This window comes from Castor canadensis, chromosome 4 (genome assembly GCF_047511655.1).
Source record: "Castor canadensis chromosome 4, mCasCan1.hap1v2, whole genome shotgun sequence".
Classification (NCBI taxonomy): domain Eukaryota; kingdom Metazoa; phylum Chordata; class Mammalia; order Rodentia; family Castoridae; genus Castor; species Castor canadensis.
In genome coordinates, this window is record NC_133389.1 from 103,328,152 (window position 1) to 103,346,362 (window position 18,211).

General features: G+C 32.2%; 1 protein-coding gene across 2 annotated transcripts in view; it reads left to right on the forward strand.

Annotated features, from left to right (window-relative positions):
- The window catches only part of Acvr2a (activin A receptor type 2A), an 83,523-nt gene that overhangs the window by 55,425 nt on the left and 9,887 nt on the right, over positions 1-18,211 (forward strand). The window contains exons 5-9 of one of the 2 annotated variants that reach the window (XM_074070711.1): positions 8,980-9,003; positions 12,626-12,769; positions 14,413-14,556; positions 15,539-15,684; positions 17,025-17,139. In XM_074070711.1, the coding sequence (XP_073926812.1) occupies positions 8,980-9,003; positions 12,626-12,769; positions 14,413-14,556; positions 15,539-15,684; positions 17,025-17,139 (573 nt within the window). The remainder of the gene's footprint in view (positions 1-8,979; positions 9,004-12,625; positions 12,770-14,412; positions 14,557-15,538; positions 15,685-17,024; positions 17,140-18,211) is intronic. The other variant, XM_020167957.2, reaches the window with a different exon arrangement.

Genomic DNA, 18,211 nt, shown 5'->3' on the forward strand with positions numbered 1-18,211 from the left:
GCAAGAGGTTTTCTAGTTCTGTTTCATATAGGTATATGAAGTCCATCATCTACCATATACTGTCACCTTAATCTTCTTAGTTCACCCTCCTCCCTTCCACTAATACCCTCCCTGCACACACTGGCCTATTTTACAGTCCTGGTTTTTGTAATTAATATTTGAGTTGATGTTCAGAGAGTTGTCTCAGTGTATGCCCTCTGTGGGTGTGCTTGTACACATTTATTTAGTACTTGTGTTGCTGTCATGAATTATATGAACTACCTAAAAATAAATAATAAATTTTAAATAAATTTGGCAGATGAGTAATTGCCATATGCAAGCATTGTTATGAAAAAATACTAGACAGGTCTGACTTTATGATTTTCTTCTGTCATAAACTATGTGGAAAAAAGGGGCATTGCCATTATTGTGGAATTTCACTTTTGTTTTTTTTCAGTCTCTGAAACAGTATGGTTTCATGCTTTAAGTTTTATTTTTGGTGAGAGTTTTATGAAAACTTTTTTGCAGACTACTTAGTAGCTATCTTATTATAGAAGGCTTTGTTTTATCTTTTACTTAAAAATGATTAATGATGATTACATGAAGCATTTACTGAACTTTAAATGCTTGTTCTAGGGGCCTGTTAGGTTATGTGTAAATATGTAAGTTACATAAGAATATGTAAAAAGCATATAATTATATAGAATTTTTCTCAGTGACTTCCACATTATGATACTAGTATATATAGATTATCTTTGGGATTACAAATTCCCACACCATACCCCTAACTTGAAAGTATGGAATGGGACCTGTGATATTATGTTTCTTGTAAACTTTCCATGTGGTTCTGGTGACTAGACAGGTATGGAAAGTAGTGGTTTAATTTTACCTTATAGGACAGTATATGTAGTATAATCCCAATTTTATATGTGAATTGTGACATAGCAAAGTTCACAAGTGTCAGAATTGGTATCTGAACTATTAGCCCTCTGACACTGAAGCTTTGCTTCTGTTGTTTATTCTGCTCTGCCCCTCTGTTTTCAGAAAGCAGATGCTTCTGGTATTCCAGATAATTCAGTTAACCTCTTTGCCATCTCAAAAGCATTGTATAGGCTAATTTAATTTTCTACTTTTGAATATTGACTAATTTGTGTAACTACTAAAATGAGCAGTAACATAATCTCACATTCACATCTCACAAAGGACAAAAGTAAAGTAAATGTGTCTTGGTTATATAGAAAGTCATATTTGTGTGTTTTCCTTTAAAAAATTGTATGAACATGTGACTAGATTGTAAACAGAAATTCTTGGGGTCTGATTTGAAGCCAGTGTCTACTGGTTAAGACTTTTTTGAAGGGTAAGAGTAGTGGACAGAAGAAGCATACTATATACATTTGAAATCTTGAGGTGACTTCTATATTTTATCCCATATTCATGTTCTCACATTCCAAGTTTAATTTCAAGACCAGTTAGGAAAAGATCTTGAATTCTTGGCATGGATTTCTGAAGCATTGTTTCACATTCTTTAAATGCTTTAGGACAATGACATAATATTTGCTGCTCCTTTTGTTAGGGAAACTTCTTAAATCCTTAGCTAAAGGCTAGTTTGTGAATAAACTGATCTGTTGTAAAAACATTGGCCTCATCATAGTTAATAAGCTGGTTCTGGAAATTAAATGGTAGGGTTCTTTATTTTTAAGACATCAGTTATTTAGAATGTTTTCTGGTTTCATTAGTATTTTTATCTTGATGAAGTGGTATAGGGACAGAAGTACTTTGAAATCTGGCTGTTTTAATTATGGCACTTTTTAGCCCACAAAAATGTTGATTCTACAATAAATTTAGTACAGTTAAAGGTATTAAATCAGTTTTCTGTTTTTAAAAAATTGAAGCCATTTGTGTTTCTTTATAAATCATAACTGTTGTTTCTACCATTGTTTTATAGTATTATTTCCTTCCCAGTTATTCTGAATGAAAGCATTAGAGACAAGTACTTCTGTTCTCAGCCTCGTCATTTACCAAATCCTGTTCATTCACCTTTTTATCTGTACTGATCCTTTTGTAGTTCAGAACATTACTACATCTGAGGCTAAGATGATTTCCATTTTGCAGTTGGCCTTCTTACTTTCATTTCTCTCCTTTCATCTGTACTGCTGCTAGAATAACATTTTACGTATTTGATATGCTGCTTCTGTGCTTAAAAATATTTGAGAACTCCCATGGTACACAGCAAGTAATACAAAGTGTGGAGTGTAACATACGGTCTCCCATACCCTGTCTGCCTTCTGGTTCTTTCTTTGCACTATACCCTGAACAATTCATCATATACATCTAGATTTGTATTATTTATGTACCATCCTTTAAAGAATGGAGAAAATAGTGCTCAATTTATTTTCTGGCTTCTGTGATTCAAATGAAAGACCCCAGTTGAGAGGGCTTAAATTCTCCCACTATGTTATAAGCCCCCTGAAGAAAAATAGGTATTGTAATCGCTGCTGTATTTTACATAGTGTTTGTGTGTAATATCCATCCTGTAAGTGCTGAAATGCTGAGTTGAGTTTGATCAATGTAGCATTATATTGAGATGACAACAGTATTTCCAGGAATTCCTTTAGTAAACATTCAAATGCTTTAGGGCTTTGCTTTAAACTAAATCTTAAGGCTATATTTTTTTGGGGAGTGATATAAAAATCATTTGAATATTCCAGGCTTTTGTAAGATAATTAAATTGCTGAATTATTTTTGTGATCACAAACTGAAGAAGCATTGCATTACCCAGGCCATTTTTCTTTTGCCTTTGCTGAAACTGTCTTTCCACATATAGGAAGATGCTCATATAATAGGCAGTGAGTAAACTGAATACAAACTGGTTTTTCTAGTAACAGTGAATCATGAGTATGAGTGAATTGATGGGCTCTATTATTAAGAAGTCTTATTGTGGTTAGAGTCAATGTGGTTTCAGTAAAACTTTTCATAACCATATTTGAGCTTAAGTTTCCTGCTTGGAAGATCTATATTTGTGCTGATAAAAAGGAGCTACAAATGACTTACCTTTAAAAAGGTCTGAAGTTAACTTCTTATTCATTTTTAAAGGCTGTATAAATAACACTTTAGTATTGCAACATTAATATTAATGTTAATATTTTTTTCAAATGGCATCAACTGCTTTAGTTCTTCCATCATGACATTTTGTCTCTGTGTGGTTTGGTAAAGGACTAAGGACTTCCAGATGTTTTGGATCCCTGAGTTGGGCATGCAAAATAATCCTGTTGACTTTAATATTAAGGAAACAATAGGTTGTCATTTCATGCTATGTCATGTTACTACCTACTGAGAAACCATGTCATCTGTGAAAATACTTTGTAGGATTTTCCTCTTGAACAGGAGTCTATATATTTGAAATTAATAACACTCTGAAAAAGTAGGATAACATTATCCAAGTCAGTTTAGGGAAGTGTGTTCCTTTCTTAATTGGGGATGATGCATGGGAAGTTTATTACATTTTATTGATGGCATTTAATATGCTAATAATAAATTATACTTACAAAGTACATGTAATACCCATAGAAGCACAACTTGAAAAAGGGCTGACTGCCAAATGGTTGAGATTTATTAACATAATTTTTTTTTTTTGCTTTCTTCCTCTCTTTTTAAACCCTTTTCTAATTAAAACATAGTTTTAAATGTTTGTTGTATCAAGACAGTATTTAGTGTTGTGTCAAAAACATGAGAAAAATCATTTGCTTCTCTTTTTCATTTCTCTTACCACTTTCCTGAAATAATCAATTTAACAGGTTTTTATATATCCTTGGTCACCTTCCTCTGATCTCATTTATATATACTTTTTTCTCTGGTATAAACTATTAAGTATTACTTTCTCTTTCATAGATTATAAAATTTTATTCTATAATTGGCTTCTTTTTAATTAACAGTGTATAGAGGATAGCTTTTTACTTTGATATGTTTAGTCTGTCTCATTCCTATACATGGTGTTTTTGTAAGTGAAACTTAGTAGAGTGATATTGTAAGTTCTTGTTAGGAAATACTAAAATTTAATTTTTTTTGTAAAACCAAAATACATTTAAGGTGAGAATATAATATTTTATCTGCTTAAGAGTTTGTACTAGGTTTCTGAAAGGAAAATCTATATTTCACAAATACTTTCAACCATATTATTTTAGCATGTTTACAATATGATGTAGTGCTGTTGTCTTAGACTTGAATCTCTCTCTCTCTCTCTCTCTCTCTCTCTCTCTCTCTCTCTCTCTCTCTCTCTCTGTCTCTCTCCCTCTCTTTGGTGTACTTGTGTACATATGCATAAGAAATACTACAGAGCTGCTATAGATACTCTTTTGTCTGTGTTCCACTATGATATGTGATTGGTTTTGCATTGATAACCTAAATTACAACTTCCTTTAAAATCTGCTTCTAAGCTAATTGTGGGAAGACAAGTTATAAATTATCCATAGACATGCAGCTGGACAAAAAAAATACTCTCTCATCAGGCATATATAATTTATTCCACTTACAGATGCACAGACAGGGCCACTTGGAGATTGCCTAAAATTCCATCTTTAACGTGAAAAGGCAGAAGGGAAAAAGTGTAAAAATTTAAGAACAAATTAAAGCTGCACATTAAAATTAATTGAAGCACCTTATTTCTAAAAGTGATTTCCATTTAAATTTTAAAATCTTGAGTTCAGTTTTCCTTTGGCCTTTGCCAGGCCTCATCTGCCAATGCGTAAAATAGAATTGATGAATATAGACCAGAGTGCATAATCTATCATTTTCTTACCTGGCAAGAGATGATAGAAGAAAGGTAAGTTTGCTTTTTCTCTGTTGTCTTCATTTCCTGTACATCATCCTAGACCTGCTCCTTCATTTCTAGCTACTTTAATCACTGTCTTTTTCTATTAATTTGAAATTATAGACATGACAAAGTACATTTGTTAATAGAACAAACAGGTATTTTGGAAGAATTATGGATTGTTTTTCTGTTTTTGTTTAACCTCTCAACTAATGCTTGAATGCCTTACTTAAGCCAGGCACCATGCTGGATAGAGTAAGAGTGACAACACAGACAGCCTTTGCTCCTTGCTTCTTGCTTGCCCTTCTGAGCCCACAGTTCATATGTAGGTAAACTGATAACATGTTGATTGGTTGGCTGGTTGTTTGACATTGTGGCTCAGAATTGAAGGGTAAAGAGTATGAGGGAGTTGCTTTAGTAATTTTAGGTAAAGAATGGAGGGAAGAGAAAAATGTGTAATTTCTAGTTCTTACAGAAATTGGGAGAAGAACTATATGTTGGGTGTTTGGCTAATGTTAAGTGCTCAATAAGTGTAAGCTGTTACTGCAACAGAGTAGCACCTTCAAAATTGAACTCAAAAGGAATAATTTTTATTGAAACCGTTGATACAATACTTTGAAACTAGTGTAATAAAATATTTTATTTTGAATACTGCATAAACACCATATAAAGTACTTTACACATGTTAACTCATTTAATTTCAATAGCCCATTAAATAGACTTTGTTTTGTGAAGTCCATTGTATAGATAAGAAATTTGAGTAAGTCCTCTACAGAGTGACAAAATCTGGGCATTTAATTACTAGGATTATTGTCCATTGATTGAATGGCTTCTTAGTTCAACAAATAATTAGGTGGAGTCCAAAAAAAAAATTAAGTAGGATAAAGGGGCCAGAGAATATATTTCATATTGAAATAGATTTTAGTATTATAGTCTGGTAGAAAAGCAAACCATTTTGCCACATCACGACTTACTTATGTATAGCATACTCATTTTCCCCTATAGAATAGAAATGCTAAAATAAATAAAAATAAAATTTCTTCTGTAGCTAGTCAAAAACTTGATGCTTTTGAATAGCAACGAAAAGGAGAATGGGCATGCCCACATCTCTCTCAGATTTTCAACACCAATAATCAGTACCCTTAGGCACTGATTGCCTCTTAGGGAACCTTTCCAGAATCTTCATTTTATCCAAGTTGGTCTTTCTTTGATTTTAAGAGAAGTGAGGAAAAATTGTAGGAATTAGGATATATCACAAAGGAATCTTAAAGATCTAATTAGATAGAATCAGGGTTGTGCATTTGACAGTATCTGTATTATTGATCTCTTAAAGTATGCCTTGTTTTCTTCTAACACAGAAATGTTTGTCCTGATAAACATTACATTATTTCTTAGAGTTTTGTTTCTATTCTGCTTGGTAATAATGTTTTAAAAAATGAACGAATATAAAATTTCTTAGAACATTAGATAATTAGATGACTAAGAGGAGACAGATTCTGAATTTGTCAGTTTTCACATACTTTGAATAAGGGTATTTTTAATCCTTGGTAATCCTAAGAGGTTGTTATTTGAGGGTATCAGAAAAAGAGGAAAATTTATTTCTATTTAGATGTGGTTAAGAGATACAGATGTATCTTGGAATGTCTTAAATAGTAAAGAAAAGGAAGTTTATAGTGCATATTATATAAATATTTGTGTATAGTATATAAACAAAAATCCATACTTTTAGAAATATTTCTTTGTATTTCAGATCTGCATATCTTACTGTCCACTAAATAGCTCCACTAAAACATCTGCAAACACTTAACCACTTAAGGGAAATGATTGTGTCTCCCAAACATGGTTTCCAGTACATGGGACAACCATCCACTTGGTGTGTAAGTCAGAAATCTAGGGTGTGTCCCAATACAGTTTTTCACCTCACCAGTCTCCCTCTAGTTACTCATTTCTTCAGGATACCCTCCTCAGGAAAATTTTCTTTTATTTCACCTGTTGGTCTAAGTCAGGTTTTATTTTTTTTATTTTTTTAAACAGATGTTTAAGGAACTGAATTTATTTTCATTCTTTTAGTTTACAATTAATGCATTAATTAGTTCAAATCATTGATTAGTGTTTCTATTGTGAGCTTCATGAGAGCCTGGATAGTAATTGCCTGACACAAACAAGACATTCAGTAAACATTTTTTGAATGAATGAATGGGAAGTATTCTTTTGATATTTGGTAATAATTTCTTTCCCACTTAAGGGATACACACCAATTCTCTTTCTAATCCAAAAATCCAATTACTTGACATTAATGTGCTGATTTGATTCTGTGACTCACAGTACCTAATACTCAAAACTGCATTTTTCATTTTGTGAATCCAAATTATTTTATTTCGTTACTTTTTACCTGTTTGTATATTTTAGTGAATTCAGTTTTTTTTTGGGGGCGGTATTTTGTTTGGACCCTTCTTATATTGTCACACATTTATTCATTGAAGACTATTGCTGATGTCTCCTGTTTACTTTGAGTCATTCTGCTTATTCTAATGTTCATTTATTGAGAAGTATATTCAGCAAAGGTACACTTTTTTGGTAAATCTGTTTGTATATTTCAGCAAATTATTTTTTTGTTTGTTTCTGTTTTCACCCTTCTTGCTTTGTTACATTAAGGCTTGTTCTTGTCTTTAGTCATTTTGCTTGTGTCTTTGTGTTGTTTATTCTAATGTTCATTAATTAGGAAGTGTATTGAGCAGAGATACACTTCTATTGAGATTAAAGGTAGCACCTACTTCCTTTGGGTTAGTATAGTGACATCTTTATCTCTGAAAGCACCTGTATTTAAACAAGATCCTAGTGATCCTTGAAGTTTGGGAAACCATAGTTTTATCTAGTTGGCATGCGTTTCCTTCAAGAGGTGAATTTTATTCTGGAATACTGGCATTTCAATAGTTGGATTAACTCAGACTCTTAAATGTATTATAAATAGACTAGAGTCATTATCGCAGGAAAAAAATCAAGAAGGAAGAAAAGCTACAAAAAACTAGTTAAACAATCAGAAAATTGAGTTGTCTTTTTTTTTTTTTTTTAGTGCTGTTCTCTGTAGAAGTATTGGAGAAAGAGTGGAAACTAGGGAATGTAATCATCTATTTGGTGGAATTCTCACGCTTCCTTAACACCAGTGATGTATTTCTCCTAATTTCAAATTCAGGCTCTTACCTATTTGGGGGTGATTGGGAAAATGAAAACCTTGTTCTTTATTAGTATGTGACTATCCTTAGACAGTAAGAAACAGGTATGGATACTCATTCTCAGGGCACCAGTGCTTATCCAGTTACTGTATAATTACTAAACTTAACGTTAGTCTTAGTACTAAAGTCATGCTTTGAACTACGACCAGTCTTAATTTGAAATGTGAATTAAATTATCTAAAGCATGTTTTACCAATTATAATTTATTATAATTCATTCCCCTTGATGTGGCTGGGCAAGTAGGTTAACAGAATGCCTGGCCTGTCACTGTGTTCTATTTAATTCTGATGATCTTGCTCATCTGTCTTTTTTTCTTCGGAATTTATTATTTATAATGCACAGAATGCTATCGCCATCAGAAAAATCTTTCCATTTCACCACTTTGATTCTGTTGTCTTAGATGAAAGGGGAGTGAGGCACTTCACTCGCTAAATATAGGAAATTCTAGAGGATCTTAAGACAACTATCAGAAAGAATGGTTTGAAAGACTATTTCTCTTTTTATGTCTACAGAGCTGGTAGCTGGTGTCTTTTAAAGGCAATACTGCCCTCTAGTGTCCAGAAAACAATTTCCACTCATATCTTCCTCAGTGAAATTTCTCAGAGTTTAGATCCTTTTCAACTTATTTAAAACTTAGTTTAGTTTACTTGCTGTCTTGAAGCTGATTGGATCAGTTAGCTTTGGTTGTACTAGAGTCAAAACTTTGTTTACCATCCCTCATCTGATAGGTAATATCGAAGGTTTTTAATTTTTTTTTTGCTTTGTTTTTTGATATGGTTTCCTCTGTTTATAAGGAAGGTATTCCCAGTCCTTAATTTAAAATTACATTAAATCACTGCCAACTTTTAAAAAGCTAAATCATTATTCTCTTTCCTTCACTTTTGTAACTGATGTGTTCGTTTCTCATTTCATTCTGAATATGAATCGTAATTTCTTTTGCCTGTGTTTTTTCTTCACAAGCACGCCTTTCATATAATGATAGAGGTAAGATGCATTGCATTGATGTTTGTTTTATGGTTGTGGAATTTTTTTGTGGATGCATACTTAACATTTTGTTTTTAGATTTTTGTTGTTACTGTTGCTTTACTGTGCATCCTTTATAGTTTATATACATTTATGTTATAAAGGTTTTCCCACCTCTTAGTATTAAAATATGATTGATTTGACATAGTAATAGCTTTTGGTTTTAAAGGATTGTTACCAATATTTATCCTTATCTAAGGTAGAATGTAGAAATAATTATGTTAGCTAATTAGAAGGTAACACCTAATGACTCCATTAGTCTTAAAATCCTTGTATTGGCAATTTCTACAGTATGTCATATGTTTAAAAATCAACATGTGCTCATTTTAATAAGACCTGACTTTCTGGTCTAGCCCATTATCTTTTAATGTGAAATCTATATTTCAAAATAGTTTCCTCTTTGGGATCTCTAGCAAATGAACTAGCTGAAGAAGTATAGTTTTGGGTGATCTTTTGCTGAGTAGAGGTTTAAAGGCTATATAATTAGATTATAATTCACCCTTCAAATAAATAAGAAATAAATAAGAACAATTACAGATAACTTCACAGCTTTCCATCTCTAACAATTTATTCCAATGTTGGTTGTAGCAATGACATTGGATAGGGATATTTGTGGGGGACTGTTTCCAATAATTATAATTTCAACATATTTTCTCCACATGGTATCTTCTGATGCCATAAAATGGAATATAATCAGAGCCATTTCTAATGCCTTTTTAGTTCTACAAAATGGCATGGATATTGCAAGAAAACTGGAGACTTAGGGAAAGTTTTCAGAAAATGTGAAGTCCTTAGAGTTGCTTCTCAAAGTAGTTTTTCTATGTAGTAGGTCAAAGCCATGTTTTGTGGGTGGCATTAGAATGTTGCAGACATTTATGAAGATTACATTTGCATTTGTATCCCTAGAGTTTTATTCATTTTAAAGGTATAAAACTTTACTGTAGAATCAAATGCTGAGTTTTCATGGCCAAAATACTATAATGATGCTAATAAAATAAAATTCATTTCTAATATTCTTAGATTATAGGTTAAGTAAAACCTAGATATTAGAAATAATAATTTCCCATTAAAAAGCAAAAGAATACATTGATTAGTGCTATAGATTTTATATAGTTACAATCTTTGCTATGAAGTTACTCATTTTTGAACCTAATTGTGTATTAAAGAATATTATTTACATTTAAAAACATAGTTCTAAAAGTTCTATTACAAGAATGTGCCTTTGTAGGTCTTTTCCTTATTCTTTGAAAATTGGCCAGTTTTTTTTTTATTTTAAACTAGTAAGTAATTTTTGAATACAGTGTGTTTTCTGGCTGTTATTATATACTATTGAATATAATTATAATATTAGGAGGATGAGCTAATATTTCTTTTTGAAATAATAGTAGTTTAAGAAATTTGCTAAACAGAGCCTTATAAATTTATGGGAACTTTGAAATTCATGCATTTGGAAAATATTTAACCATTTTTTCCTAAACAGACATTGAAAATTATTGTGTTTTTCCTAAATTTAAAGTTAGTATTATACTGAAGTCATATTTTGAACTGCTGATACATTACTAATTTCAGATTTGGATTAAATTATCTAAATTTTGTTTCACAGATTGAATCTTAATCTATGTGGTGACACGCTTTTGAACAGAGAATTGATAACATATGTTATCTACAGAAACAGTCAATTTATATAAAAATTATTAAAAATATTAGTGTTTTAACTTAGAGCTGTATTACTCTCTACCTGGTTATTTACTTTCTTCAACTTTTTGGCTCTTATCTGTACACTTTAGTTTTTGGCATCCCTGCTTTGAAAACTCTACCTTTCTAGCCTTCTCTGTTCAATTTTCCTTTATGCATATACACAACAATTCTTGGAGCTTGAGACCTGGATGATTTTCTTTGCCTTTGGAAGAGTAGTGTTTAACCTCCCTCTCCTCCCCGCCCCTCCACCCCTTACATTCATGTAAGTGGCTTACTCTTGTTAGTAGAATCTCTTACTACATGTGGGTATGATGTAGGTATGATTGAAGAATGATTTAGGAAGAGTGTATTTTTCATAGGAACTCTTCAGAGATTCTTATGTCCCTTCCTCTGAGAATGTAGCCTTCCCATAGAATTTAGTGCTGACCACCTTGATGTGTCTCTCTGCTAAATAGAAACACTCTGGCTTTACTAACCTTTCATGTTTTGAATGTGGAAAGGAAAGAAACTTTGACAGACATTTAAAAATAAATACGAGTTTGCAATGAGTCACAGAAAGTCTTCTATTTTATAACAGGAATTCTCAAGCCATTTTATAAAGATTATATACTTTAGAAGAAGTTGCATGTCTTTCCTGTTTAATACCTTGAAGTATTTCCATTTTTGAGGATTTTTCTGATGTTTTTAATGGTACCAGTGGGCTGAATGATGCCTAAAGAGAGCCCTAACAGTCTTTGAGATAGTAGGAGAGGAGATAAAAAGAGTGAGATGCATGATCTAGGGTGACATACCATTTACAAGTGTCTGAGGTGCCACTTAGTGCCCTGATATCTGTTCTTCTCCCCACAGAAAGTTTAGTTCCTCACAATATGTGTTAGGTAGCCCTTAAAATATTTCTGATGCTTTTCTCTGGGCTTTCCAGAAGGATTCTTAATCTTGCTTTACTTGCAGAGTGTGAAGTGAGAAAATGCTTTCAATGAAGGGTTGCCATCCTATTTGTGTAGGGAGAATTCCCTTGCTGTTTTTCTATTTAAATGCTGTATTTCCTCTCTTTTTAAAATTAATCATAGCAGTTCACTGCTAGTTCATTTACCATACCTTGTTATCTGTTGTGATGATCACTTTTCTGTATTTTAACTTGTACTTTCTTTGCCAGTCAGCCTCAGAACATAAATAATTCTTGTGTCTGGTCAAGTTTGGGAAGTAATTAGACAAAGGAATGATCTGTTAACATGTTGAAAAATCCCCCAGTACCGCCAAAAAATTAAAAAAAAAAAAGGTTGAAAATAAGAATAAATAAAAGTTTGGCTACAGAAAATAACATTTCTATTATATGCTTTTGTACTTTATATACCTGTCTACAATGTGTTTAAAAATTGCCCTTGGTATTTCTGAGATTAATAAAGAAAAATTAAACAGCCATTGGAGACGGTGTTGGATTTTTGAGATTTGCTTTGAGTCATAGCCATAATTTGCTCTTTTCTGGCGTATTTTAAATACTTATCCTCTAAGAATGTATAGACTGGATAAAGTCAATGAAATACCATTAGTGTTCTGACGTTCACAGAAGATCTTGGGAAAATTATTGAGACTGGATCAGAAGCTGTTAAGAGCTTTTCAACTGCTGAACATAAATAGCTGTAGTACAGAATGTTTTTCTAAAAACTCTTTAAAAATCAAATTGCCTGTCCTGTGATCACTGCAGATCAGATAACTTAGTAATGCTTGAGAAACTCATTTCTGGCAAGACTGATGCTAATGTCATGTATATGTGTTTACCATTTCTGTCAGTTGATTCTTTAGTATACTTACTTTTTTCTTCATTTTTAGAATTGGTATATTTTATATTCTGCTTATTTACAATATTATTATTGTTTATCTGTAGGATCCAGGACCACCCCCACCTTCTCCATTACTAGGTTTGAAGCCTCTGCAGTTATTAGAAGTGAAAGCAAGGGGAAGATTTGGTTGTGTCTGGAAAGCCCAGTTGCTCAATGAATATGTGGCTGTAAAAATATTTCCAATACAGGTATGTTTAATTGTCTAATCTTCTTATATATTTAAAAAGCTATAAGTGACTAGAGCATCATAAATAAAAACAGTCTGAAAATATAAGAGAGGTTCTTTGTGATACTGGGAAAAGCAGTAAGCTCTTTTATATCTGCCTTCACATCTGAGAATTAGAATTATTAGTACAAAGCTCATGGCTTTGTTTTTTTGAGTGGTAGAATTACAGTAAATGAACATGTAGGTGATCTTTTGCCAATAACAATTCTACAGAAATGCTAAGTAATGATGCATATTCCAATTAAAAAAATAACCTCTGAGCAGTTATTTTAATATCCTTTCAGCATTATCAGGAAAACAAAAAACAAGAGCAAAATAGTGAGCTGTGTTTTAGAATTTCTGTTTGGAGATACATTGCCAGACTTTGATTTATTTTCATTCTAGTTTGAGTGTTTATGTAATTATTTCAGTTTTTGTTTGATGAATTTTCAGAGGTGGCGAATCGAGACTCCAAAATTGGCTTACTTTTGACTTCTTTTTCTTTTAAAGGCAGCTGACCTTCTCATAAAACCCTGTTCTAATGTATTTCTGTTGTATATTTTTTTCCATTCATGGTATAGATTGATGATATTTTCATCTCCTTTTTTTCTTGTACCCCTGTGGTTAATGACATTCTTGGTCATGAGGGCTTGGTTGGATTTGGTGATACAAGCTGTACCACTACACCCAGACATTGACTCTCCCTTATTCCAAAGTTATCATTTAAGCCATTTCTTTGTTTTAATATATCTTGATTTTTAGTCTTCTAACTTTTAAAAACTCGACCTGTAGAGTTAGTGAAGAAATTTATTACTTTTATTTTTTTGGTAGTATTGTTGGATCCTATAAACTAGTACTCTTTCAGAAAGATTGTATTCTGTTGTGCCAAAGATTTATAAATAAGATTATGGAAAAGTTATTTCAATGTGTTAAGAATCTTAAAACTTAAGAGAAAATTTGGATATTAAGAGTAAGTTAACAACAGTCACAAACATTTTACTGAGTGCTTATGAAGGTGCTTTGTGTATTACATGTAATACAATAACCCTAGGAAATAGTTCCTGTTTTACTTAACTAGGAAACTGAATGATTATATAACTAGCCAAAGGTTATATAGTAGACATGGATCATTTGCAGGCACAAATGAGTATGTGATGGTTTTAAAGAATGTTAGGTATTATATTAATTTTGAAAAAAAATATTTTCTGTTTAGACCATCATTCTACCTGAATTTCATCTTTTAAGGAGATACTGTGAATAGTAACACAAATAATTTCACCCCATGATGAAAATTACAATGTAATACCTGCAATAACTTGTAGGCAAAATGTGTTACCTTTGTAAGATATATGAAGTGCAGGACTTTTTGTGAATTCCTGTGTCCATAAACCAGAAAAACAGAAAAGTATGTTTTGAAGACATGGGGTGGGACAGGCATTTAGTATAGAACGGTTAACCAGTTAGAGCTTTCTCTTATTAAAAACAGGACCAAACAAAAACTCTTTTATACTGAGCTTTATTTTTGATTGTCTTGTTTTGCTTTAGGAACTTATTTGAGTACTCTCTTAGACATGGTTTATTTCCCTATATTCTTTGTGCTCTTACTATTTTTTCTTTTTAATCTAGGACAAACAGTCATGGCAAAATGAATATGAAGTCTATAGTTTGCCAGGAATGAAGCATGAGAACATATTACAGTTCATTGGTGCAGAAAAACGAGGCACCAGTGTCGATGTGGACCTTTGGCTAATCACAGCATTTCATGAAAAGGTAAAATTTATTAACACTTAAATTTAGTAAAATCAGATTTGGTTTACCTATCTAAGGTTGAGTATAAACCCCTCCAGTGTACTTTTCAAGAGATAGTATGTTATTATAGTTGACCAGTATTTAAAAATACAAATCAACCTTTAAATAAAAATGTTTCAATAATTCATTTTACTAAAAGAACAAAGATAGCAACTTTTTTACCTAACCCTCTAATCATATTCCAGTCTTTTGCCCCTGTTTCCTGTGCTGTAATTACCTCTCATGAATACTTACTATAGTAATTTTCATTAATTATTTATATCTATTTTGATTTCATGAATCATTATTACAGCTTGAATTTTAAACTCTTTAATAAATCTAACTTAGTGACAAACCCAGAGCCAAGAAATTTATATGCCCTTTGATTTTTCACTAACTTGTAATCATCTCCAAAACACACTTGTTATTTTCCCTCATTTTTTTTTTTAGCTTTATAAGTTGTTAAAAAGTACCATTAATGAAGTAGAAAATTGTGTTTTTTGGTAATAAGTTTCATCATGTCAAATGTAAGTGGTTTTTGCACTTCTTCCCTTAATTTCTTGGCCATATGATGGTGGTAATCTCTAGAGGAAGATTCTTTATATTAGTGGTTGTTTATATGTTGTAATTTTGTGTTATTCTCAGTATATTTTTACTTTTGAAATAGATCTCTAGATTCTCAACTAGTTTTTTGTTACTTAAGTTTTCCTTATAAATTGGGGGAAAATGACTATTTTTGTAATAAACCTTTAAAGATCAGTGGTATTCCTTCCTGATTAAATGTTTATTAATCTGAATTGGGAGGAAATTTGAGCCTCCCCAGAGATTGCTTTTTGGATATTATTATGCACTGAAAGAAAGATATGTTGCCTTCTATAACCTCTTATAGTAAACAGAAAAGTCTCCATATACATAGGGCTTTCAAGAGCTTAAGGTTTGTTTGCTTTGTTTTCTCTTTTTCTAGGGTTCATTGTCAGATTTTCTTAAGGCTAATGTGGTCTCTTGGAATGAACTGTGTCATATTGCAGAAACCATGGCTAGAGGATTGGCATATTTACATGAGGATATACCTGGCTTAAAAGATGGCCACAAACCTGCAATCTCTCACAGGTAGTGCAATAGATAATTCAGTATCTGCTTATTATTTAAACTTTTAGCCCACTGGATAAAATTCATTTTTCCCCTAGCTGTCCATCCATTCATACTCTAGGAGAGAGATAATTTTCACTTGTTTCTAATTAACTTTGAGATTGGCCAGGAAGTATTTTGGATCATGTATATAATAACATCATTAGTAAAGTTTAATTATTTCCTTATGTTTTAATTTGTCTCATTTCTGAAAGCCTGTTTGAGAAACAATATTTTCTCTATCTAAAAGAAAAACTAAAATTGTTTTTACCTCAAAACATGATTTAAAGATGGTTGTTTTAAAAGTAGGCATTAACTGATTAACAGATATCTGCTTGAGTGCTACCAGCAGGTGGTGTCTTAGGTTGCTGGGAGGCATTCCTTAAATCCACCTTTAGTAGGTAGATTCTGATTTTGCAAACCATATGTGACTTCTGTGTCAGAAATTGCTCCCTTTTCTTTCACCTTCCTACATGCAGTCTGTCTTCCATATAGAGAACTAATCCTTTGGAGCCTCCCACAGTTATTAAGAATAGGGGCCATGAAAATTTTTTGACTGAAAGTAATTGGTTTTTGGACCATTTGTACCTTTCTGTCCCTATCTATTCCAGTCTTAGTCTATGTGACTGTACATCTAAGTGTAACCACTGATTGTGATATAGATGTATGTAGCTAGACTGTAGTAATCTTAATCTCTAGGATGAACCAGTTGAGGCAAGTGTATAGAGAAGGATACTTTATTGCCTTCAGATTGTTGTATTTTTCACAACACAAGGATATACTTATGGTAAAAAGTTTCTATCTATTATATATTCCTAGAGATTCTTTTCTACAACCAGGTAGAAGAATATAAAAACCACTATGTAAGGCACTTTCTAACATGTAGGTCTGTATCAGTAGGCAAAAGGCTCCAATTCATCTATTTCTTTTTGATTTGAAAATTCTCATTTTGTTTTTAAATTCCATTTTCTGTGGGAATTGGTAACTGTAAACTCTGAAATAGTCTTATCTTAAAAAAGAGCAATTTTGATGGTATGTGAGAGTGACATAGATAACATTTTTGGAATGGCAGTTCTTTGTAAAATGCTTTATGGAGAAGATTCCTTCCTATTGTCTATATTATGAATAGGAGTTTGTTGTTGTACTCTTGTATCTCAGGCTAAATGGACTCAGCTTAAACTTCTCCCTTTCCCTTTCTTTGCATTGCATAGTTTTAAATAACCTCTTATAACACATTCTCCCTGTTTCCCACTTTCAATAAAAAAGTTTTAAAAGATAACTTGTTTAAACTTAATTTGAAAACTTTATCTTTGTATTTGAAGGGACATCAAAAGTAAAAATGTGTTGTTGAAAAACAATTTGACAGCTTGCATTGCTGACTTTGGGTTGGCACTAAAGTTTGAGGCTGGCAAGTCTGCAGGTGATACCCATGGACAGGTAAGTAAGGATGGTTACTATAAAATACAAGAAAAAAATCAGCTTGCCTCATATTTTCTTAGACTATCACATCAGAATTGGATTGGTCTAAAATTGTGATGGTGATTAAACCAGCATCTAATCAAGAGTTTTATGTTACATTTCTGAGGAAGATGACATTTTCATATTGTGGTAGAGGACTCAGATGGTTTAGGTAAGGACTTCATTAAACCATTCTTGGATGCTATAGGATTATTTAAAAAAAAACTGATCATAGAAGAATCCATCTTGTAATAGACTTCATTCCTAGGGAGTTCTTAGTATTAACTCAGTAGTTTTGTTAATTCACTATCAGTCAATCACATAATCAGTCACTATTATGATACAGTGTACTAATAGATTTCTTTACCATTTTTCTACATAGCAATTAGTTTCTTGTTTTGGCTCTTTATTACCTCATTAAGTGTTTAATCAACTTGATGTTTGAATTTTCTCTAGAGTTCAGAACCCTTGAAAAGGCCTGAGTGAGGTATCTGACTCTAGTTAAGGTCTGCACAAGTAGATCTTAGCAGTGGAAACCTTTAGGAAGGCCAAGGGAGTAAGATTATCCATAGAGTTTATTCTTAGAAACTGAGGCTAGGGGAAAAATAATCTAGCAATCAGGAAAACCAATGTGATCTGAAAGATGACATTTCCTTCAGTGCCAGATGGTTCATTGACTTTGGCACTGTTATTTCTTCCCTCTTTCAAGTCATGTAAATTATTTGGTCAGCTAATTCTGGGCTTTCTTTTCCCAGTATCTCCTCTTGATACATAGGAATACAGCTGTAAACAATCATGGCACAATATATTTCAGCAACATTGACTAATAATTTAAGAATTTAGTTTAGGAAAATGGACAGTAGTCACAGAGTTCTAGAAAAGTTGACACCAAGTTTATTTGGGAATGGAGGCAGTTTTGTGGAGAATACTAAAATGGATATTGTATAGAAAGCCTAGAGACAAGCTTCTGCATTTGTTGTATGATTGACTATCATAGGAAAAATTTTGGAAACAATTTTATCCATTGGTAACTCATAAGTCTCTCTTTTTT